At 39.9% G+C, this 23972-nt stretch overlaps 2 protein-coding genes across 3 annotated transcripts; both read right to left on the reverse strand.

The window, feature by feature from the left end:
• Positions 1-522: 522 nt before the first annotated feature.
• Positions 523-17077, reverse strand: unc119a1 (unc-119 lipid binding chaperone a1). 2 transcript variants are annotated; one of them, XR_011693505.1, is made up of 6 exons: positions 16738-17077; positions 3657-3770; positions 3178-3271; positions 1698-1870; positions 1376-1548; positions 523-1277 (listed from the first exon to the last, which is right to left on the reverse strand). XR_011693505.1 is itself a non-coding variant. In XM_071496910.1 (5 exons), the coding sequence occupies exons 1-5, from the start codon at positions 16859-16861 to the stop codon at positions 1436-1438; spliced, it is 618 nt and encodes a 205-aa protein (XP_071353011.1). In that variant the 5' UTR covers positions 16862-17076; the 3' UTR covers positions 523-1435. The 2 variants fall into 2 exon arrangements, 1 of the variants encoding a protein (XP_071353011.1); XM_071496910.1 differs by having other exon boundaries at positions 523-1548; positions 16738-17076.
• Positions 17078-18090: 1013 nt separating this feature from the next.
• Positions 18091-21877, reverse strand: crybb1l3 (crystallin, beta B1, like 3). Its single transcript, XM_071497157.1, has 6 exons — positions 21800-21877; positions 20511-20584; positions 20279-20397; positions 20052-20184; positions 19452-19594; positions 18091-19101 (listed from the first exon to the last, which is right to left on the reverse strand). Exons 2-6 carry the CDS (start codon positions 20574-20576, stop codon positions 18933-18935), a joined length of 630 nt encoding a protein of 209 aa, XP_071353258.1. The 5' UTR covers positions 20577-20584; positions 21800-21877; the 3' UTR covers positions 18091-18932.
• Between the last annotated feature and the right edge of the window lie 2095 nt (positions 21878-23972).

Genomic DNA, 23972 nt, shown 5'->3' on the forward strand with positions numbered 1-23972 from the left:
TTACACATTCATAGATTCTGGATCTTTTAATGAGGGAGCTGTAGTAGAACTTTTAATAGGTTTAGGTAATTAGAATTATTTTGTCAAAGAAATATCAGATGTGAATTATAAATCCAGGTATCCAGCATGCTTTTATATGTCATAAACGAGTGGTAGGGATCAGTGCTCTTACAGTGATAGTTGGAATTGGGTAAACTCCCAGACCTGTGTAAGATTAAATATAAACAACTAAATCCATTTCTTCTCACCAGTAAATGTAATGAAATTAAGCTGATAAAAGACAACAACACAATGACAACACAGAATATTTCAATTATGGCTTATATTTCCTTGATTTTCATTCATTTCATTTTGAGTGGCTGAACTGTTTGTGGAATTACTTTTGTACTGATACTGGCTGTTAATAATCTTCATTGTTCTGATAATCTGTTGTCTGTTCAGTGTGATTTTACCATATGCTTTGCTTTTCCTGTTCCATGTAATGTTTCATCTTTTGTGAAAAACCCCCAATGTATATCAAGATTTCGAAAAAATCCCATATTTATTGCAGTGATGGAATTCAGCTGTCAAAACTTTACATACTTTATAATTTTATACTTAAAACATTTATCATAAAGTATACACAGTGTTCAGTACTACAGAGAACATACTGGATATCAAAATTGTTATCTGACTTTTCACTTTTGGCTAATGTATGTTTTCTGACACTTCAAAATGGCTATTTCTTTAAAAAATACGCCTGACGTAGTAGTACTATGAACATGAAAACATAAAACAAATGACACATTCACATAGACAAAGTACACATCTCTGTTTGTCATTCAGTTGAACGGTGACAGATCATGGGAGGAGGACTGAATCATTCTGACGTGTGCTTCTACAAATTCAGGAGTAAAAATGTAATGAGATTCCTATACAAACTATATAAATATACATCTGAATGGATTCATTTTTATTAAACTTTTATAGGGTAACTTCCTTTCTCTCCTTGTCTCCTTTTGTGTTTCAGGACAAACAAGATTCACTGTCTCCTTTCCCCCTTCACATTAACGGCTATCAAAACACACAAAATGTAAATGTAAATCGATGTGTTCCTGATGATCAAGTGGAAACCACATATACAGACTGAAATCAACAGTATGTACAGACGCTGCATGTGTTTACTGCCCACACACTCACTCACACACACTGATGGGGACTGATGATAAAACTGGCAGAATTCAATGTTCCTGCAAAGAGGCAGAGGGAGAAATCTGACTGGTCAGGCGGCTGAATACCTGAATGGAAAGACATGGAGTTAACAGGAGTGAGACAAGAGTATTTACTGCCAGTGATTTGTCCATCAGTCCATCTGTTTCTGGTCCTGAAGTGGTACCTGGATCATGGAGCATGTCTAGAACAGGGAGGAGTAAAGGGTCGGGGGTTGGAGGTCCTCCTAAGGACCCCCACTGTAGGAATAATCTGCCTTGTTGTGCATCACCAGCTTGTTGTCCACAAAGTAGAAGCTGTCAGACTGTGTCTCGTAAGGATGCAGGATCATCTCACGCACTAAGAGACAGGAAATACAAAACACTCAGGATTTTGTAACGCCACCTCCTCTTAGCTCTAATAAAACATCTGTGTGTGGGTGCATTTGTCTCTTGTGTGTGTGTTGGAGTATTGTGCGTGTGCCTGTGTGCGACTGCTGCGACACTCACTGATTTCCTCAGACAGCGCGGGGAACTCGTAGATGTGCTCGCACGTGTTCTTGCTGCTGGGCATGCAGAAACCAAACTCAAAATCAAAGCTCTTGAGCAGCTGATCGCGGAAGTAGTGTCTCTCAATCATACGGAAGTTGTTGATGGGGGTGTCACCCACTGTGAACTCCACCCTGCCGAGACACGGCGAGAAAATAAACTTAGCAACCTGGAGACCACTCAAAGGTCAAACTTTAGAGGTTAATTCTGGTTTATCTTAATTCATTTTGGTAGTTTTGGCCATCACTTGTAGCAGGTAGAATAACATTTTACTTGTCAAAGTAACTGCTGACATATGGGAACATCATCACAACAAGGTCCATCCGGGCAAGAAAAACAAACAGTCAATCACACAGGTTGTAAATAAGTCAAAAATGTATCCAGATTATTTTAATTTAACACTTACTTACTACTGTTGGGACTCTTTAGCCTTGGTAGTGGTGCTTTAGGTGTGTTTTGGTCTTTAATTGACTCAGTCTTCACCCAACCTTGACAGTCTGTTGTTTGGAGGCTCTAAGTCTTCTGAGTGCAAACCCAGCGGGTTGCGTCTTCAAAGTTATTCTTATGCTCTCTCTTTGTGTCCAGAATGATAAAATGTTTGCCAGGGGAGAACTCCACTTTTAAATCTAACTGTTCTGCTCTTCTCTTCTCCTTCGTTGGATGAATTGTGTTTTGATTTTCCCTCAAGGCTTGTGTCAGGAAGGCTGTGTGAATCACGGAGTGATGTACAGAGTGTTGAGACTACTGGGTCAAAGTGGAACCAGGAAGTGGATAATTATCGCCTCTGTTTTTAATTTGAAAAAAAGTTAGTTTACAACCTTCTGATTGACTGTCCACGGTGTTGCCCTATCTGACCTGTTTCTAACAATGTCACTGCATTGCCAGAACATTGTAATTACTGTAGCTCGGTGAATAAAGCGTAATTATTTCAGATAAGAATGACAATGAAAACTATGCAAAATTATCCCTTAAATAGTTTGCCCAGAGCAACTATCAACACATCTCTTCTTGCATGCTGTGCAAAAAAACAAAACAAAACATTAAGTCTATATAATTCTAAGGTGCACAAAACACATTATATCTATTATACATTCAGCTTTTTCGGTAAGCCTAGGTTATCTAGATGAGTCAGTTGTTGGGTTGGATTGCAGTCACAGAGTAGGAGTCTGATGATGCACACTACTCAGGAGGCCCGACAGCTATCTGGTGCCTGACTCAGCAGGTGGGCTGGGCTGCTCTGTATGTTCACACTCATCATCATCAGCCCCTGTCATCACACACTGAAGCCCACACACCTCCTACACGAGGTAGGTGTCTTCTGTCAGAGCAGCAGGGTTGAACAGGACATTATTGCATCAATGCGCTTATTCACTGTCTCAGGACACATTTCTCTCTCTCTCTCTCTCTCTCTCTCTCAAAGACACGCTGAACTTTGACTTACGTGGCTCCAACCTGCCGCAACTGCAGGAAGGCTGGGGTGAACTGGTATCGCACAAAACGGCCGGCGTTTGGGTCACAGTGCTTTTTACCTCCCGCTGGATAAGAGATGTTTAAAAGAAAAGAAACGAAGGAAAAATGCAGACAGGACTTTGAAATCAAACTTCTCCAAATCATTTCACAGAGTGGGATAAATGGTTATTTTTGCGGAGCTACAGGTAACTGTACACACAGGCTTTTCCTCTCACAATGTTATGGGCCTGTCAAGATAAAAATCCATTATTACATTTTCAATTACTATTATCAATATCCTCTGTAGTGTCATGGGGACAAGAAAAATATACAATAAAATTTGAAATACTGTTTTAAAGCACTATATGGGCATAGAGATAAAAACACTGGTGGCTAAGGAAACGTCAGTCTGGATAAGATATTGCATAAATTGTACATCAATCTGTCAAGTCCCTGTGTTTTGGGGCTGACCTGGTGTTGGAGGTTTAGTAATCTCAAACAGGACTGTCCCTGTTTCCATGTCACGGATCTTAAACCGAGTGAAGTCAATCATGTGGACATTTTCTTCTGGAGAACAAAGATAATCTGGAAAAAAAAAGTGAGAAAAGAAGCTTTAGACTGTATTCACACACACACGCACACACACACACTGCTACAAATGTCTTCTCTTTTGATTATATCACTGTGAACAAAGTAAACCTTTCACGTCAGGGCCAGCTGTCAATTAATAAAAAAACTGTTTCCCTCTGTCAGGACACAGTAGGCCTATAATCTGTTATTATGGGCAAGTCTGAATTTACACTACAATACAATCCACTGGCCTTTTTTTTGGGGATGCTCACCACTGTAACCTCACAACAATTCCAGGGAAGCTATTTTTCCCACGTCAGATCTTTCTCTACACCAAGAATTGACACTGACAATAACAACAAAGTCTCGGCTGCAATAATAAAAGCTCAGCGAGCAGCCCAGGTCACACTCTGTGAACTGTCGGGCCCAGAAAATACACACTACTCCAGTTTTGTGTTAAGCATCAAAGTCATTGTGTGTCTGTACTTGTGACTAAGAGTTAAACATATACATCCCATTTCAAACTAACCAAAAATCAATCTTAATTCTTCTGCTGTGTGAGGAAGTTATTGTTGTTGTCAGTTTGCATATACACATCAACACAGTCAAGTCAGTTTCAGTTTTAGAAGCTAATCTCCCAAATTTAAGAGGGTTTTGTAATCTCTTTATTACACAACACTTTTTATCCTCCTTACTATATTCCTTACTATACTATTCTACTTTATTTAAAATGTTGCTTTATTTTTTTCACATAAAAAAACAAGAACAGGGTAAGCAAATGTTCAAACTGAAGCTTTTTAGTATTTACAGCTCATATATAGCACAGCATACTACATATTATACCTAATGGTGATGACAGCATACTCTAGCTAATGTGCGGGAATGCTGGTTACATCTTTAACCATGATGATATAGTTATATATACACACCATGGAGAAAAATAACAATTTATGTCAACACAAGACACATGCTTGCACCTCCTGACTTAGCACTGGTGAACTGGATAGTTTGCTCCGTACCTGTGATACCGAATGTTTATTTGCACTTGTTATTACTTTTCTCCAACATACTTTGCTTGCAGTAAACAGCAGGATTGTCAAGTCCAGAGAGCACAAGGCCAGGGGAAGACAGAAACCCAAGTGTCCTGAGCAGGGTGACAGATCTGGCCACACTGGCACTGTGTTTGCGTGTGTGTGCGCGCGCGCGTGTGTATGCATGTGTGTGTGTGTGTGTGTGTAACCGTCTATGTGTGCATGTGTAAGCATGTGTAAGACACTCCCCTCCCAATGGGGCAGGATTAGACCTAAGAGGCTTATTGTGTTTTACCATCACATGGACCAACTGGTCGGGAAACAGACACACACAGGCAAACACAGGCACACACACACACACAGACACACACACACCCACACGCACACACACACACACACACACACACACACACACACACACACGTAACTACTATCTCATTAGGGTTAAGGTAAGGGCAGTTATTATTGGCGGTTTATGTTGCATAAGCCTTGAAGGGTCTTTCTTACTTTCTTTCTTTCTTACACTGACTTTAGTATCAACACACATGAAAATATCTGTATATATGTGCACATGCCTATGGTCACGCACACGCTCACACAGTCGCATCCTCTACTGTTTCGAGGGTTAGGGAGCAGATGGGCCACACAGGCTTTAGCCACCTGCTTGAAGATATTTATAGACCTTTTCATAAAGTACAGAACACTATACCTGACACCTTGTCTAAAAATGTCTCTTGTGAAACAGTCCTATTTAGAGCCTGCTATTTAACACAGTGGGTGAATGCTGGTGTAAAGCGAGATGAAAACCGCAGATTAATTAAAGCTGAAATCTGCAACCTTCTGACACTGACGCTACAGCAAAGATGACAGTGCCTTGTTCTTCAGCTGTGATACTCAAGCAGATAAAAAGCCATTAGCTGATTCGATCAATTAAATGCAATTATTTACAGAAGTGATGAAGTCAGACTGAATTATTGTCAGGCACTGAGAGTGTGATCTATTACTGTTTGTCAGTGCTGCCCCATACATTGTGATATCTAAATGAATAACCTTTTATATATAAGGAAAGACTGTTATGTAATCTTTTTACTTTATTATCATATTTTTTAAGTCTTGATGGTAACTGATATGAAATATTGCATATTACAATAACTAGTACGTTAGCAGCTGTTTAAATGCTGATGTCGGAGAGGCTTTCTGTATATGCAGCATGTATGCATGTGTGTGGGGTGCGAGCCCACTTAGCAGCTGTTGTGTCTTTCTGTTTTGCACATGCATTGCGGAGTGCACAGTGCTCATCCGTGGCAATGAGTTCATGTTAACATACTGTAGATGTGAGTGGGGTGTTTCCATGGTGAACGTCACAAGACTGGTCAAGAGATTTCCATGTAAAGCTGCTCTGGCACAAAAACGCAAAGTCTCTTTATGTTGCCATCCAAACTCCAGTAAGAGGGTTAGAGAGCTGCTGTTTGATGCAGTGCCCTCTAGTGCCAGTTCATTTGATGTGAGGTGCTTATCTGCTCTGAGAATATTACTATAAGCCTACTGTTAGTCTGGGACTGTTTCTTCTAAGGCAGCAGCATGAAAACACATTCACACATCATTATAGGGTACCTGCATGCTGTGTGGTGTGAACGTAGACACTGCAGAGAGTTAGTTTGAAAGGACCACAAGCATTCAAATACTCTTGACTAGAAGATAACAGTCGTGAACTTAATGGAATACTGTCATAATACTGTTATATAAAACTGCTCTCTTCAGTTCACAGATATGAACACTGCATGTCTGTTCACCTCAAACTGAAAATACTATCTATAACATAGCTTGTACATTACTGCTCCTCTTTAATGACAGTAGACAAGTGATGTAACACACTCTGTATCCTTAATTTAATCCAAACTAGTTGATGTATTTGCAGCCTCAACATGACTTTCACAGTGGGGGATTTATGTAATATGTTATGTTGATGTTTGTCTATGCATAAGACTGTGACAACTGAGCCTTGTAATCATGCTACACTGAAAATAAACACCACCGCCAACTTGCCATGTTGGTGGTGAAGTCAAGTCATATTGTGATATGACATTAAATATGATAAGTAAGGGGTAATTAAATATGTAGGATTTTTCTGTTTTGTCTGTTTTAGCTGGGTCAAATGAACAAAGAATGCATCATAACCATTAGTTATTTTATCATTTTTAACTTAGACTGTAGTCACATCATATCAGGCACATTCCGGTGCAAGAATTCCCTCATGATCCTGTCACTCCTACATGAAGCTCACTAAATCGCAAACCATTACACAACCAGTAAACATGTAAATCTGCTTCACTACCATATCTGATGAATGTAGCCTCTTTTATAGGCAATAACAACTTACTCATGAGCCTCTTATGATTAATATAGCTTTACTGAGAAATGGGTATAAAAGGTCTATTCAAATAACAAACATGATTATATCTAACCATGTAGATGCTCACAGCTAAAATAAATGAATAAATAAACAAATAAAGTGCAGCATGTCTTTCTGGAAACAATGTCATGATTATTCAGAAGAATTTTTCAATAAAGGGCTATAGCCTGGAGTCAGTTAGCATAGCTTAGCCTGGAACTATGAAATAGTCCAAAATCCTCCAAAAAACACCACTCACTGTTTTTACAAAACAATCTTATATAACGTGTTAATTTGTGAACTTCAAAGGTCCCTCAGACAGAGACAGGCTTGCTCCCAGTCTTTACGCTTCAGCTAAGCTAAGTGGCTACTAGCTGTGGCTTTATATTTTCCATACAGACATGAGAGTGATGTCGGTCTTCTAAGTCGCTGCAAGAAAGTGAATAAGTGCATTTCCCAAATGTCAAGCTATTCTTCTTCTTCTTCTTCTTCTATTCTTACTCCAACACAAGTTACCCTGGCATTGTTGCAGAAAGGAAAACCTTAATGCCTAAGTCACTGTTATTCTAACTGGAAAAGACAGCACTGAGATGAATTATGCTTTCTATAACTCTGCATCTATGCAAATCCTATTTGTAGCTATTAAAATCTAGTTAAAATCATATTGTCATAATGAGGGTTGGATAGAAGCACCATGACATACATGTTCATACCTCAGTTCCGTCTTCCTTTTTTCCTTCTTTCTTTTACCCACATACACACACACACACAACACACACACACACACACACACACACACACACACACACACACACACACACACACACACACAAAGTGCTCCACTTCACTTCCTTCAACACTGTCACCTAGCAACACTCCTTCTGATAGTGTGCCAGCTCGATTAGTGTGTCTTTTTCCTTCCCTTCATCCACCTGGCTGCTCTGCAACAACAAGGTGCAGCAGCGAATCAAAGGAGAGTATCTTGGGTTTGGCATCAGGGGTATGCTAATGAAATGTTCCTCATCTGGGATCTGATGAAGGTATACCTGACGCCTCCTCCTATAGAGGGCCTACCAGTATCACAACCCTGCAGCACAGAAGCAATAACATTGTGCAGATTTGATGCAGATTATTAAGAGGATATGTTTCAACAGTGACTTCAATCACAGTATGACATGATAGATTACTTTTCTTTATTGTCCCTGTGAGGAGGCATGTCATTAGCTCTCAGCACAGATGACCTGCTATAATTACACACGAGGAGGAATGCATAATTCTGGATTTACTTTTCATGTCTTAACGTGATTTCCATGTATCTAATTTCTTGTTTTTATAATTATAAATAAAGGATTTTGTTGTGAGGTTTCAAACGATTAGTTTAATTTATGTAAACACACACTAGCCATAGACCCAAAGACAAGCAGCAGATTCTTTTTAAACATTAAACATTGATAAATTTAATAATAATTTTCGCTCGACTGTAATAAAAAAAATCAATACAATCCTTAATAGATTGGCAGCAGACGGTATAAATGGAGTAAAATTAGCACCAAGTCTTGAGTCATGCTGTGTTCCTGTATTCAGATACACAGAGCCTGTCTGACACTAAAATGGCATTCATGAAGAGCAAGCGAGCTGCCACTTATAGCACCTTAATCCCCAAGATTAGCCCGGAGTTACAGACTTTCAGCCACAGGGATTGACTTCACATGCCTTATTCTTTCCATCTGACTCTCTGTGGTCTGCGATTCAGTGCTGAGACTGTGTGCTGAATTAATCTTAACAACATGTGGAAGAACAATGCAGACATGTTTACTTGTCTTTACGCTAAAGTAATCTATAGCCAAAGGAAGCTTGTGACATTGACATTAAGTCTTGATGTTCACGTCATGATTTACAGCGCACCTGTGTGGCAGGCTGTTTCATGTCTCTCACTTGATAGCACCTGTGGGCAAACTGGCAAACGTTAAGGTTCATGGAGAGGTTGAATTCTGAGCATCTGAATGCAGATGAGATTCTTCCCTCTTATCTTTACCTGGCCTGCATCACCGAGTGGGAAAAATAATGTCCCTCAGTGGGAGGGTTTTATGAGGACGTATATTGTGATCTAAGGTCTGAACCATGACGCCAGTCATATAAAAACAAAAAAAGACCTTTTACTTCCTTCGATATTAACAGATAGATTATTTTTAAAGAAAAATGCTTATTCACTTTCTTGCTGGGTGTTATATCTGTCCACTAATATTAAAAACAGGAAACAGCAAAATCCACCTGTAAGTCTCACTGATAACACGCTATACTGTATCTTGTTTGTTTAAAAATGTATGATCTCCAGGGGTAGTGGTAGGTGCATTTTATTGCCTTTTGAGCCAGGATAGCTAACTGGCTGCTGAGATTCATATCAATCCTCTCATTTAACCAGACTGATAAACTATTCATTTATTTCTTTCTTCAAAGGATGAAATTGCAAAATCATGTTTGTAAAATTACTTAAAAAACTGCAAAGGTAAAGCTTAAAAAGAAAAAAATTTCACTTGGCCTGAAATAAATATAATTTTATTCAAGCATCAAAGGGCTTTGAAATAACTGGGGTTCGGATACATCTTGGATTCATGTACTGTGCAGCACACCATGCATGAACAGTAGCTCACATAGGAGTGTCTATTCTTCAGGTGAACCACATGACACCACTTCATTACAGAGTATGATCTAACCTCTGTCTGTCCTGGCAGGCACACACACACACACACACATGCACACACACACACACACTCTGACCACTGGGTTACACATAGGGTTAGCCTGTGAGAGGAACCTGTAGGGACACTAATGATTTGTCTGTCTCACTCCCTCCACTCTTTCCTTCGTCTCTGTGGACGTGATCTTTGCGGACAATGACAGTGAAGGGCAGTATTAAAGGGTTGCAAATCATAGCATCAAAAAACAAGATTGTTGTTGACAATCTTTTACATTCATGTGTTTAATTAGACAGCTTATACAGCTCTAGTTATTTTGTAAAAAGTGTTATTTTTTAAGAAATTAATATAGATCATCCAATAAATACTGCATCTTCAGTAAAATGCAGTAGACTGATGCAATATTTGTGGATTAAATGAATATTTCTATAGGAATTAAATTCAAACTAACCCTGCAAGCTAATAATAATCAAATAATAAATCAATAAATATGTGAGTCAAACTATTACTGCCTCTCCTAGAGAGCTTCACTTACAACCCCTTTGCACAACTAGTTACTGGAAGCAGCTACAGCTTGTCAGATGTTCTAATTTCTCCCTCTCTGCACAGCCAGGAGAGGAGGAAGTGAATCCACTGCTGAAATAAATAATTTCATGTAGTCTCTAAATTCCATTACTGAGAAGAGGTTCCACGTGTAAGCCCACAAGCATATAGTTTTACGAATAATGGATGTATATATTAAATTATAAATTTGTATGATAAGTAAGTGTCTCCCAGCTGTGTGGAAAAATAGCAGGAAATGAAATTGGCTTAATGTAGAAAACATGTCTTTAAGCTGATCAGCCTCGATCAAAATCATGCAGGTTATGAAGAGCCTTGTGGCTGTCATAGTGATCTGGCACGTAGTAGCAGAGAAGCATGGGCACATCTGACTGTGGAGACATGTTAGCTGCTGCTCTCTGGCTCTTGGCCTGTGTGATGTCTATTAAGAAGAATTTTAAGGGTGTTTCAAGGAAAGATCACAAGCCAAATGTTATACAAATGAACTTCTAACATTTCTCCCCCCAGTAAGGTCTTTAGGATTATTCCCCTCTCCCTGGTACGAACAGGCTCTTTGGGACAACACAGAGCTTCAGTCAGATGATGAGCCATAAATATCAGCACCAGCTGGTAATCATCAGGTCACTGGTATTGATTAATAACCCTATCAAACTCTGATACACTGATTTTTCTCTATAACATTATGCACCTTTACAATAATAACATTTGCAATGTTAAGTTGACATGACGGTTGATGAGATTCTGCTGATTACTGATGTGGATGCAACAAGCCGTCTCTCTCCATGTCACATCACTCTGAAAGAGTAACCGTGTGACAGCTGTGCATGGGAGAGTAAGAACCGGCTTCACCAATCAATTTTAATTAAAGCTGTATCTATTGTGTTGCCACACATCACAGAGTGGAAATCCTGCCTGACGTAGAAAAAGCGCTGCTCTGTGTCCCATATTTATTAAAGGCCAAATAACTGATCACCCATCAGCGTAGAAGGAACCAGACGGTTCTGAGCAAATCATCTTGATGAAGCAAAATTACGCACCAGTGTAGATCCTTACCCACAGTAGAACAGAGGATCTAGTGTGGTAGAGCTTCTCCCTTCCTATTACACAATAATTCAAATTTTGTTCTCACATTGTGAAGTTCTTTCTTCTATTTGTCTGTCTGTTCTTGGAAAGCATTTGGGTGTTGCTGTGGTGTAAGGTTCGGAAACTGACTCACTGTAGTAAAGAAGTTGAAATGGTAGATCTAGTGAGACCAAAAGAGAGCGTAAAATGAGAGGAACTGTTGAAATAATATCACTGATTGTATAACTCATCCTTTGAAAACAACATATTTTATATTCTTGACTCTTATTATGAGATTTATTTATTATCTAATTTATTATTATCTATTATATAAAATGATAGCAGCTTACAGTCAACAACAAAAAATAAATGGTTATCCATTTGCTATTGATGGACGTTTCATTTTAAGAGCACTTCATCTTAAAGGCACCAGCATGCTTTTAAACAAACTGCTTGTCAGATCATTGAGCAGCATGTGACACTCACTTCTCCCACACCATTCAGACCTCGGGGGCTGCGTTGACCGACTTTTGTGACATTTGAAACAACTCGACAAGCCTGTTCACTTCACACCTGACTGGCCAGGTGTGCAGAGGTGAGAAAGTATGCAGTATGCTTTCTCAAGTTCTTTTTTCATTCTCACAAACTACCTCTGTCTATTTTTGTGCATACGACTTAGTGCAAATCTTTGAAAGGCCTTCGAAAACAAACCGTGCTAAAGGGTGTCCCCTCATCACCCATTTTGTATGAGCGATGGTTTTGCCCCTCTCTATGATCACAGGCTTTTCGCCACATCGTCAAGTGTGGCCAATCTGAACATCTGTCAATACGTCTTTTTGTTTGGAACCTGAACACACCCTAGGGACCAGAATAACAGGACCAGCTAGCCTGACAACTTAGTAAACTACTTTTAGTAAGGTACTTAAAAATACTACATGTAAGACCTCTCTTGACTTCTATGCTACAGCTCAGGGCACATTTTCCAGGAAAATCCAAAGGATTTGATGAGAGTGCCTTGCCTCAGTGCCTCTCTTCCACTCCCCTACAGTGCCAACACTGTGCAACACTAGCTAATCTTAGTGTTGAAAAAGAGTCTGCTAACCAACAAATTACTGGCTCCGAGCACAACACACACTCCACACACAAACTCCAAATAAGCACAAAAAAACAGCAAAAAGTTTTATCTAGTGAAACCTGTCTGGCCAAATGGAAATATCATCAACTTCGGGTGGAAAACTAGGCTCAACATCAGCTGATAACGACATTACACTTTATAAATCCTAATTTAAAAAAACATGATATTAGTCAAACTATAGTCTTGCATATACAGACTTATGACCACACTTGGTTTTAGCGCTGTGCCAGCTAGACTGAAATATAGTTTATAGTCAAAGTATAAAAAAAGTGTAACTTCAGTTACCTCATCTATTAACATGATGCTAGTCAATCACTTTCTGTCTTTTGGGGACGGACTGGCCGGGACTACTGGGACAAATCCTGATGGGCTGCTGCACTAGTGGGCTGGTGGACCATCAAAAAATCCATAGTTTTTACTGTCCCTGTCAGCATCATTACTACCCCTCTCTGTGTGCCTGTCATTTGGGGGTGTGCGCGGGACGCCGCATGCGTGTTCCCTTGGATAAGTCCAGGGCGTCACACTGCCACCAGTAAAAGTACCTTCCATACACTCATTGTTATGTCACTGCCGGTCTTTGTCTGCTGTCCCAATCAATCCCAGTCAATCCTATAAGAATAGGTTGTTGAAAATGTTTAAATTGTCACTATCCAAACACCATACAAGGCTGAATTTCTTTATCAGTCCATCCAGGCCTGTCTGCTCGCTCATGCCTCCCTATGGAGAGCTATGCAGAGCTAGCTAACAGGATGCTGACTGCAGTTCACTTAATGGCCAGTGGTGTCTAAATGTTACAAACAGAACCTTTAGGGACTGAAAGTTAATCTGCTTATTGAACTACTTGTAAGTTATCACATTGTCGTGGAACAAATAATATGCACAAATAATAATATGCACAAATATAGACATCTGTAAATAAAGCTCTAAAGGTTAAGGAACTCATAGAGAAACCTTCACAATATGAAGCCTTGTTGTCTTATCATTAAATGAATATAGAATTAATGGGAAACTTCAAACTTTGTACATTATATTCAAATCCACAAACCACAGTTCATTTAAAATATGTTCAAAACACTGGACCAGTCACCTACTTTTAAATGAGGAAAATCTGAGTTGGAATATAATTTGGAAAAAAAGGAATACTGGTCAGGGGAAGGTGTATGCAGCAGGATCATTCTCTCGCTCTCCATCTGCAGTTCTAAGCTTCTTCATGCACATTAATGGGGAGTTGGGCCAGGCAGCTGATCCAACTGAGGAATGTATCTTTATCTTGATATTTGAATACTCTTGTAGTCAAAGAAGATTTTCAGTAAGAGGCATGGTTTTCTCTTTTTATCAACAGGAAATTCTGACTGCTCTCTCCAGTGCATTCACATGGAAACGCAATTAGACATGGTGGATGAGATGAAAGTGGGCACGACAGAGAAGCACACAACATGTTCAACACAAAATGATTCCAGAAATGCACCTAACATGATAAAAAACAATTATATAAAACATTATTACATATGCTGATTGCAACCAAGGATAATTCTATCTCACACTTCTGTCATTCATCAGTAATTATTGTAATTCTTGTTACTATACAGTCACAAAATGACATTTATAAACATGAGATGTATTTGGCAGCAGCAGTGGTTCTGTTTATATCTGTCTGCCCGCGTATCGTAAACCATCCATCATGTAAACAGTAAACTGATAATGTGCCATTTTTCATATCACAGCAGTGCTTCTCATCTGCCTGGATTATATTTCTTCTCCTCTCAGCCTGTGTTACAATGAGGCGCTGTGCCTCGCTTATCAGCTCTGAACCACCGTGACAGACTGGGCTGCCCCAAAATGGTGGCATTTACCTCCCAAAAGCACAACTGGAAAAGTCATTTACACTGCAGGGTTAGGCATTTTCTGCTTCCGCCTTCCCCAATTGCGATTTTCTTTCTCTGGCAGCAGAAAATGATAGCCTGAATTGTGTGGCACTCTACGCTTATCTCTGTGGTGTCGGCGTTGTGTCTGGTCTGCTGTTTAAAATGGTTGGGCCCCAGGGGAAAACATTTGAACAGGAAACAAGGAAACAGTTTCGACCTCAGTTCATTCGTATAGACCCAAATATCATCAAGCAGTGGTTCAAATGAAGAAATGTCATTGTTGACAGGTTATGGAATTCATCTTTGACCTTCAAGTATTTGTGAGAAGCCAGTAAGTGAGTGGCTACGGACCACAATCTGATATCCGCAATGTAAACAAACTCACTTACACTTTGAGCGCGAGGTCATTAATTACCTGAGGCATATCACATCATTGCAGAATGCTGCGTTACAGCCCTCCTGACATAATCCCGATTACATGTCAGCGGAGAGCAGAGATTACTGCACCATCATGAGTGATTTAGGTATTATCGCACTGATGCAGCCCTTGTATTGCTTTTCCGCTGAGGGGATACCAAATGAGAACAGATGTGATGGTGTGAGAGAGGATGACAGCAGAGAGTTGGTGTGAAAATTGTTTGGTTTTGTGTTTGGGAGGGTTCAGTTTTGACTCCGGATTTCACTGGCAATCGCTACTGTAAACATGAGTTTATGAAAATCAATGCAAATGAACCTTTTACAGGATGAGAAAACAATAATAACTTTCTTGTGTTGTCAGTTTACTGAAAGACCAATCAATCAATCTGAGACTGAAAGCAGGATTCACTCCTGTTTTTTGAATGTTGGTGGTGTTTGTTTACGTTTGGATTACTGAGAGCGACAATTAAAAATGTAAATATTTACGGATTTTTTGGGGGGGATTTTATTTATGATATGTATTTGGAATTTTGGTTGAAATAAGGATTCAGTGGCAGGATTCAGAATTTCATTAGACTATGACAGAAAATTATTACACACACCTGCGCACAAAATTCCCAAAATACTAGATCTTTTCAGAGCTTCTAATCCCCTCTCACAGTCACTGATGATATTTTGCTCACATTTAATGAAGAAGATCTTAAGGTGAGGTTAAAGGCTCCGGATAAAAAGCTAGTTATTAGAGCTTCAGTTAGGGTTTTTTGTTAATATGTCGAACTAATATTTCTAAAGTAATTTATGAACCACCATGCTCACCATTAGACTGATGAATTACATTACTCAAACCACATGTCTTTCTTTAAACTAACTATATTCTATAGGCCTCAGGTATCAGTAGTGGCTCAACTGTAACTTTAAACTTGTAACCCTACTTTACACTCTACACCACCCTGACTGGACTGGACAATATTCAAACAGCAAGTCACCAACTAGATATAGTGACTATAATCAGCACAAAAATCATGTTTGATACTGTTCAATAATACTGGAGCTTGAAACCAGGCCTGCGAGTTGACTTACTGCCTTGAACAGCCTAGCCTGTCCTCTTTCCCTGACACAATATGGAACCAGCTTCCTTCATATGTGAAATAACTGGCTGGCAGTATTCTTCTCTTGTGTTTGTTCCAACGGACTACTGTCTGTGAGGAGCTATAATCAGCAGCGGATCACATCTCTGGCCACCTGTTACCTCGGATCCACAGGTGCCTTGAGGTGAGGATGTAGTAAGAGCCAGATTTTTTTTTTTTTTTTGACACCAGGAAGTAACCTACACACAGTCACCTTCAATGTCTGTCACTGCCTACACACTCAGACACACAGAGGTGCAAACACCAACAAACATGCAAACACATCTAAAAAAAAACATACTGAAGCATTAATGTCATTCATCACAGGTAAATTCAACAAGCTGTTTCCCTCATTGACAGGGGAGTGAAGACGTCTATGGTCCAGCGTATAGTAAGCGTCCTTGGGTAGGACGTTAACTGCTCACTGACTGTGATAACACTGAAGAAAAGCAGGTTGTCTCATCGTCTCATTTGAAGCTGCAGGAGCTCTTTGAGGACCTTTCAGACTGTGTCGCTGTCCATGGTATCTGTATTAGTTCCTCAAGAGAAACAGTGAATGGACGCAGAGAATATGTCATGCTACAGTATAAAGACATTAAATAGGGAGCAGCAGCAGGCGGGTTGTACTAATCTCCTCTAACTGTGAGGCTTGAACTACTCTTCCCATCGTGCCAATTGCACCAGCGGGTTACTTACTCTTGGTGATCTTCTGTAACCCAAGCACATCCTCGGGCGTTATTACGGTATTTCTGCGCAGTTCTTCTTCGGTTGTAACCGGGATCCCCATGTCTGATGAGTTGCAGCCTTGCTGCACTTTCATGTCCGACAGAAGAGGGCTGATCGGTGTGCACCCTGACAGGAACTGGGGCTTTCTGATGCTCTCGGCGTCGTCGCCGCAGGAGCCGATTTACTTGCGTCGGAGCCTTGAGTGACGCGCTGCCTAATACAGCGTGCGGCAAACAGGCTCTGTGCTGCTACAAGAATAACTCATTCTCCGTGCCTCCTCCCTTTCTCGATCCGGTAAAAGATAAAAATCAGCCCTCGTCTCCCTCCCTCCCTCCCTGGAGGCTCATCGGCTCTCTCACAAGCTATTTAATCCAAATCCCGAGGCTTTAAACCGACCAGTGGTGCGTGGCTGACGGTCTGTGCGCCTCGTCGTCTGCTCACACACCAGAGCCTGCGTGGCCGGGCTTCGCTCAGCAACAGGGACCCGTTGCTCCAGACTCCTTTCCGTCCTCAGGCAGAGGAGAAGTTGGTGTCAGAAATGACCACTTGAAATAAAACACTGTTTAGGTGAGCTGCTGCGAGAAAAGAGAGAGCAGCTAAATCAGGATGTTGGGAGCTGCTTATGTCACTGCCAAACCATTGTTACTCTACTTTAGAAACAAAGCTCAACACGGTATATCTTAGCTTCCCCAAAACCTAAAGCTGAAATATGAAATATCTTCTTGAGGTTTGGCAGTGTTACATGCCTCAACAGGTAAAGGTATCATTGTGTATTAAAAAAAAAACAATAATCATTTTTGGCAACCTGGGGGCTGCAGAACAACATGTAAAAACTATTTTTGGCATATTATCACATCCTTTAGCTTGTTGGCAAACAATTACCCAGGTATTTACCCACTCAGCAGACACTGAACAACTATTATTAATTTGGACTCATGCTTCTGGCCTCCTGAAGATTATTTTGGCTCTTATGTGCTAAATGCTTATGTTTACCAGCTTGTTGCTGACTTTGTCTATCTGCTGCTTGGTGTCTAGAAACAAGGTTGACCAGACAAATAAAACTGTGAAATTGGATTCAAATCAAAACAATAAGCTGAAAGAAGCTAAAATGCTCGAGAATTAAGGGGAACTGCAGAGTCTGCTATATAATCCTCTCTAGGTTCATCAATACAACCAAACCCTTGCACTTTACATATAGTTATTTAATCTATTGTTGATAAAAAAAAATAGTCTATAGTGACCTGAGAGAAAGAACATTATGCCCAATAAGGAAAAACACAAAGAAACGAAAAAGAAAGAAAGAAAGAAGGAGATGAGACTATCTTTCAGGTGTGATATTTTTATTTCAATTTTTCCATTGGAAAGTTGCTTTCCAGATGCCAGCATCCCTGAGAAAGTGTAAAATGCAAATCTTCTGGACAGCCCCATCAATAAGCTGAAAAAGGCCAGCCAAAAGATATTCACATCTGCAAAACACAACCCTGCACAGCCACCTTTCTTTTGTTCGATCACAGACTGGCCAGTAGCCTCCTCCAGTCATTGAGGTCAGCCTTTAGCTTTGTGATGAGGAGATAGCGCCTCCCTCTGCCTGGCAACCTTACTGCAGGGCATGTGCAGAGCTGAGAGCTGTCCAAGGTAGTACATTGTGAGGTGTGATATGATGGTCTATCCCTATACTCTCTAAAGTCTGTGGATCACAGGAGAGGCAGAGCGCTTTGGTGAACAGGCTTATTGGCATCATTTCAGCTTGAAACACATAGGCGAGTAAATAAAAATAAAAATAAAATCAAAGGTTTGTAGGTATGGTTGCAAGTAGCATTGAAACAAACTAATAAACACAAACCATTGACTTGAAGCTACCAATCCCCTATATTCCCCCTTTCATAAAATCATATAATCTTTCTATGAGGTCTGTAGACAGAGAGCATTGCTACTGTTTTTACAGTGACCCTGGAAGTCTGTGACAATCAGAACTTCTCATCCCATTCAGAATCATTCACGATGGCACATCCTCCCAAATCCTGCCAGTAAAAGCAATAACAATATTCAAAAGCCATTAGCTTGTGTGGCTAAGTGGCTGTTGAAGAATTTCCAAGGGATGGTTAGCAGCATGGCAAGCGAGACCCCTTGTTATTCCCCAGCCCACAGTCTGCTGGACTCCCCCTCTATGCGGTCATCTCAAAGCAGCCCCTGCGGTGCGTCTGCATGTCTCTCACCCTACGGATGGACTGGATCTGGGGGTGGTTGGCTCCCCACTCGTTCCAGTGCTTGAAAGGGCCCATTTCAAACACATACTGGTAGCCACGGTAGCCAGGGTACTGGTAGCCCACCCAGCTGTGTGGGGAAGCAGAGAGAAGAGAGATATGAATGACAAAGCTGCAGTGATTTTGACCAAAAGCTGTGTGCTCTTTTAGTTTTCATTTAATCCTGATGAATTTAAACCTGCTATACTACTACTCCTCCTTTACCAGTATTATTATGCAAGTGAAGTGTTGGAGACTTATATAGTCTTATCTCTCACTTACTTCTATTGCTAACCTTGATAGATATTATCATACATTTCCAAATGATCTCTCCTTGATGAAATAACACTTGTTTCTCATCTTAAGTCAGTTTCTTTCACCTTTAGGCCACCGCAACAATTTAAAAACAATTACAGAGGGACAACTAGGTGTGTGACTTACGTTCCACCAGTGACCTGAATGCTGCCAACACGGTCCTGGAAACCGTAAGACCACAGGCTTGGAATATCCTCGTCGCACACCTCCATCTTACGACCCTCGAAGTTTGCACATTCATACAGGCAAATCTTGTGGTCCTGGGGGTCCTATAAGAAACATACATCGCTTTTCAATTTGTAACTGTTACCACTTCTCATACAGATACTGGATATTATTGTTGGTGGAGCGTCTGGTTCACTCTCTATCTCTCTCTATCACTGAAATTATGCATGAATACAGTTACTGTGATGGAATACTTATTATGAGTTTGAATAGAAATGTTGTTTTAGAGACCAAAACCTCTGGGGGAAAACTAAATTGTCTCACTGAAACATAGCGACACAGAAAATGTTAACAAAAATACTGACGGTGGAATGGGTCTATAAATATCTGTATCACTACAACCATAAAAAGCACTTTCCTCTGTACCAATAAAAGATGGATGATAGATACAAATGGAGCTAGACAACACAAATAAACATCAGTTGCAGCAATAAACAGTACCAAAAAAAAAAAAAAGAAGAAGAAGAACATGAAATATCCTTTAGACCAAACCCAACTCACCATTCGGACGGGCCTGACCGACATGAAGCGGTCACACCTGTAGCTGTTGGACCAGGTGTCCCAGCGGGGGTACTCTCCCTTCTCCAGCATGAACATCTCACCAGTCATGTTCTGCTGCTCATATCCCACCCAGCTGCGCAGACAGACATTTAGCTTGTAATCAGTTAAGGGAAAGCCATATACTGTTATAACATGTACATATTTGGATGGCAAGTTTGGTGACTTACGGGCCACACTCCACCCTGATGGAGCCAATTCTTTCAAAACCTTTCTCACACAGGTTACGGCACTCTCCAAACAGGTCCATCCTACGGCCTTGGAAGTTCTCATATTCGTAGAGGTATATCTGGAAAGTAAAGCAAGATGAATGCATTTATTTCTGGAGTCAAGCATCTTCAACTCATAATTATTTTTTGGAGTTTCAAGGATTAGTAGAAAAATGAAAAATGGTAGCGGTACCTTGTGATTGCGCAGCCCCACGGCAGAGTGGCTGCCAATGCTGCCTTGAGCACCTGAGTGAGACATGATCAGATCTAGGGAGAGCAGAAACACAAAGTTAGCCAGCCGTTTTCAGAGATCAGTGTGGAGCTACGAGGGGGGGTAATTACTCTCTTCTTTCTTCACAGCAAGACTACAGCGTCTACTGCAGTACACCAAGTGTTGCATGTGAAATGATTCCTCTTGTTGATAAGAGTTACTGGAAGGATGCTTCATTTTCCCAAGTAAAAGCCCTCGGCAAATGTCATGAACTGAAGCACAGCTTGACATTTAAGTGCAATGAATGTCAATATTAAGATATTCACGCTTTTAAAAGAGCCAAAATCTATTTTTCCTTAATAGTTAACTTAATAGTTAAAAGGGAACACTTTGGTTCTTGAACAGCATATGTTCATGTTCACATGGCTTTAAAGTGATTTAAGAAAAAAAGATGGTTAGATGTATAGGTGCACTATTAAATTGTTAAATTATACCCTCAAAGACAGTTTGAATGTGCAACCTGATGAGAGAGTCAACTAACACCAAGTCAAGTTTGAAGTCAGCTTCACCTCTGACCGACACCCAGCATCACCAATGGTGCTCACACCCAACAGTGATGTCACGGTGTACTGACACACCCTGGAGTACACTTCTACATCACTGGAGCAAGATGAGAATGGGAATCAGCAAAAACAAGATTTTTTAGGGGGTGTTAAGTTGCTCTTTAAGGTTAGTAAAAATAATCAACTGTATTATTTTTCTTCTACAATGTAGAAAGAGTGTCTTTTGTTGCCTTTCTTTCACCAGATTTAAATTTGAAATGGTAAATAGAGAAAAAGTAAGCAGATATCTGCAGTAATGTACATGCAAACATCGATAGCACAATGTTGTTCTTTGAACATGTTTTCAGTAAAATTGGTATTTCCTCTGAAATCTTCCCAGTACAGAATACTCATTAACCAGTCACAAAACAATTGATATGTCCAAGTCTTTCATGTTAAGGATGAAGGATTAAACACAGTCCCTCCTCTCTCTCATTAATTTACCTTAAGGTGAGCAACTGAACATGACAGCATCTGTAAAACATAAAATCATACCCGGCTACATTTTATGTCAATATTCCATCTACTAAGTCCAAAGTCAAGGTTTAAGTGGAGTCAATCCTTGCTTGGTTCTTTCAAAGTCCAAAGTATGAGCAGACAGGAAAACCACAATATTCTCCTTAATATCCAATGATTCTATCAGAGTTAGACGACCTAGTGGAAACTTACAGCTACAATTGCAGGTTGAAACGGACCGACCTTTGCAGAGGGTGATGGACGCCGGCGTTGTGAGTGGGGATATATATATACATTCACATCCAGACTGAGTCTATAGAGGCAGGATTCTGATATCCCATTGGCTGTGAGCTGTTTGGAACATGGTGTGGGGTCAAAGGTCATGCTGCTTATCTGTGCACAAGTCATGCTGACTCGGCTGCCTGTTTTGTTGTCCAGCACCATTGTGGGGGGACCGGGGACAGTCACTGCCATCAGCAGAAAGTTTGCTTGCCTTTACACCCCACCCCATCCCATCCCACACCAACCCCCCTCCTCACACACACACACACACACACACACACACACAGAGTCACTTTTCCAGCCGCTGCTCTTATGGCCTGTTCTTCACTTTCTGTCTAAATTCTTTTTCTATTTTTTTCCTGCTTCCCCTCTGTTATTTTCTCCAGTTTCTCTGTGATCTGTTTTGTCTTTCACCTCCATATTCTCTCTCTTTCTCTTGATCCTTGGTGCAGCCAGCCCAAGCCTTTGAGCCTTGTGTGTGTAATGTGCTGACTGCAGGAACAGCATCCATCTCTCTATTGTTTAGACAGGCGACTGCTGGACTCTCTTTTGCGTATTATAGGCTGCATCTCTACATACACATCTCACACAATCTCACCTACACACCTGTGTCATAATCCATGTTATGACATGCATGCATACCAACAGATTATTTTCTTGTTATGAACACAAGTATGAAAATGAAATGTTCAGATTTTGTCTCTATATTATAATTGATTTTACATGTAGTGTTGGGATATTTGTATATTTGATAATATGAACTTTTAAATGCTTGTAGGGATGTATCTTATTAGAATATTATTTCCATGAGATGTTATTTTAATGCAGCTGTTAGACAGTGGTGATGGATCTGTGGGCAAATATTCACAGTGTGAACCTTTAAAATGAATTATTAGAGCATAAGAAAAGAACCCGTGGGTATATGTCATCTTTTGTTGTTGCTTGTACAATATCTTTGAGACTGAGACAACACCTCTGGTGTCTGATCTATTTTAGACATTTACAGAGACAATCAGATCAGATTCTCTGTGACTCGAATCATTTTTTGTTTCCTTAAAATTTTTGCTAGTTTGAGTTTAGAACACAGAAACATTTACAATGGGCATTTCCAAAGGAGTGATGCTTTCATTAAATGTACCCTTCTTGCTTGTACATTTTTGCAGCACATGCAAGCCTGCAGCATTTTTGCTGAAAAAGAAAAACACAGCAGAACACTTCACCTTTTTGTGATGTGTTTATTTTTTGTCACTGGGATTTTGTTATTTTTCTGAAGTGTTTTTATCTTGGTGTGATAGTTTTCTCTTCACCTTTGGAAATCATACTACATGTACAGTGACAGCAACATTAGTCTTAATAATTAGTATCTCTCACTTACAACAAACACAATGTAGCCTGGCTCAAAATGTCAACATTATTATGTGTGTGTATATATGTGTATTCGTACATATACAGCAGCTATATTGAAAGCTCTATCTATTCATTCTATTATATCCTGTTTCTGTATAATATGCATATTATATATATATATATATATATATATATATATATGTGTGTGTGTGTGTGTGTGTGTGTGTGTGTGTCTGTATATGTCTGCACTTACTGCACTTCTGGTTAGATGCCAAACTGCATTTCGATGCCTACGTACCTGTAGAATGGGCATTGACAGTAAAATTTAATCTAATCTAATCTAATCTAATCTGATCTGATCTAATTAAAGGTCTCATCATATTTCTGGGTGTGACTGAACCTTCAATTGTTTTAGAGTCATATAGAAACCAGAACTACAGATGATTAGTTCTGTAAAAACTGCAGAAATTCTAGCACCCATTATACCTTTTGCATTCATGCATTCGTGTAAATCTTTGCCTAAATGTTAATGTAAACAAAGAGGTCATTTGATAATTATCCATTGAGCCTTGTATAGTACTATTTTTTATTATGTAAATGCTTTCTCACAAAGAGTAATTAATATATCCTTTCTTCACAGCCTGGAACTTATCTCATATGAAGGAGATAAATGTTAATTTTAGGAAAGTAATTCCAAAGTTATACCAAATATTTTTTACCTTATGTTCTTCACAGTTTCCCTCAAAACAAACCTCAA

This window comes from Trachinotus anak, unplaced genomic scaffold, assembly GCF_046630095.1.
Source record: "Trachinotus anak isolate AG129_WGS33_773 ecotype Australia unplaced genomic scaffold, CSIRO_AGI_Tana_v1 ptg000014l, whole genome shotgun sequence".
NCBI classification, from domain to species: domain Eukaryota; kingdom Metazoa; phylum Chordata; class Actinopteri; order Carangiformes; family Carangidae; genus Trachinotus; species Trachinotus anak.

What these genes read in the sequence shown, in the direction of transcription:
- crybb1l3 (XM_071497157.1), bottom strand. Translation starts at nt 20,576, where the DNA reads ATGTCTCACTCAGGTGCTCAAGGCAGCATTGGCAGCCACTCTGCCGTG. An exon ending in TGGGGCTGCGCAATCACAAG is followed by an intron (nt 20,398 to 20,510) that starts GTACCGCTACCA and finishes TTTACTTTCCAG; the next exon opens with ATATACCTCTACGAATATGA. An exon ending in ATCAGGGTGGAGTGTGGCCC is followed by an intron (nt 20,185 to 20,278) that starts GTAAGTCACCAA and finishes CTGTCTGCGCAG; the next exon opens with CTGGGTGGGATATGAGCAGC.
- unc119a1 (XM_071496910.1), bottom strand. Translation starts at nt 16,861, where the DNA reads ATGAAAGTGCAGCAAGGCTGCAACTCATCAGACATGGGGATCCCGGTT. An exon ending in TACTAAACCTCCAACACCAG is followed by an intron (nt 3,272 to 3,656) that starts GTCAGCCCCAAA and finishes TCTCTTATCCAG; the next exon opens with CGGGAGGTAAAAAGCACTGT. An exon ending in CGCGCTGTCTGAGGAAATCA is followed by an intron (nt 1,549 to 1,697) that starts GTGAGTGTCGCA and finishes CCTGTCTCTTAG; the next exon opens with TGCGTGAGATGATCCTGCAT.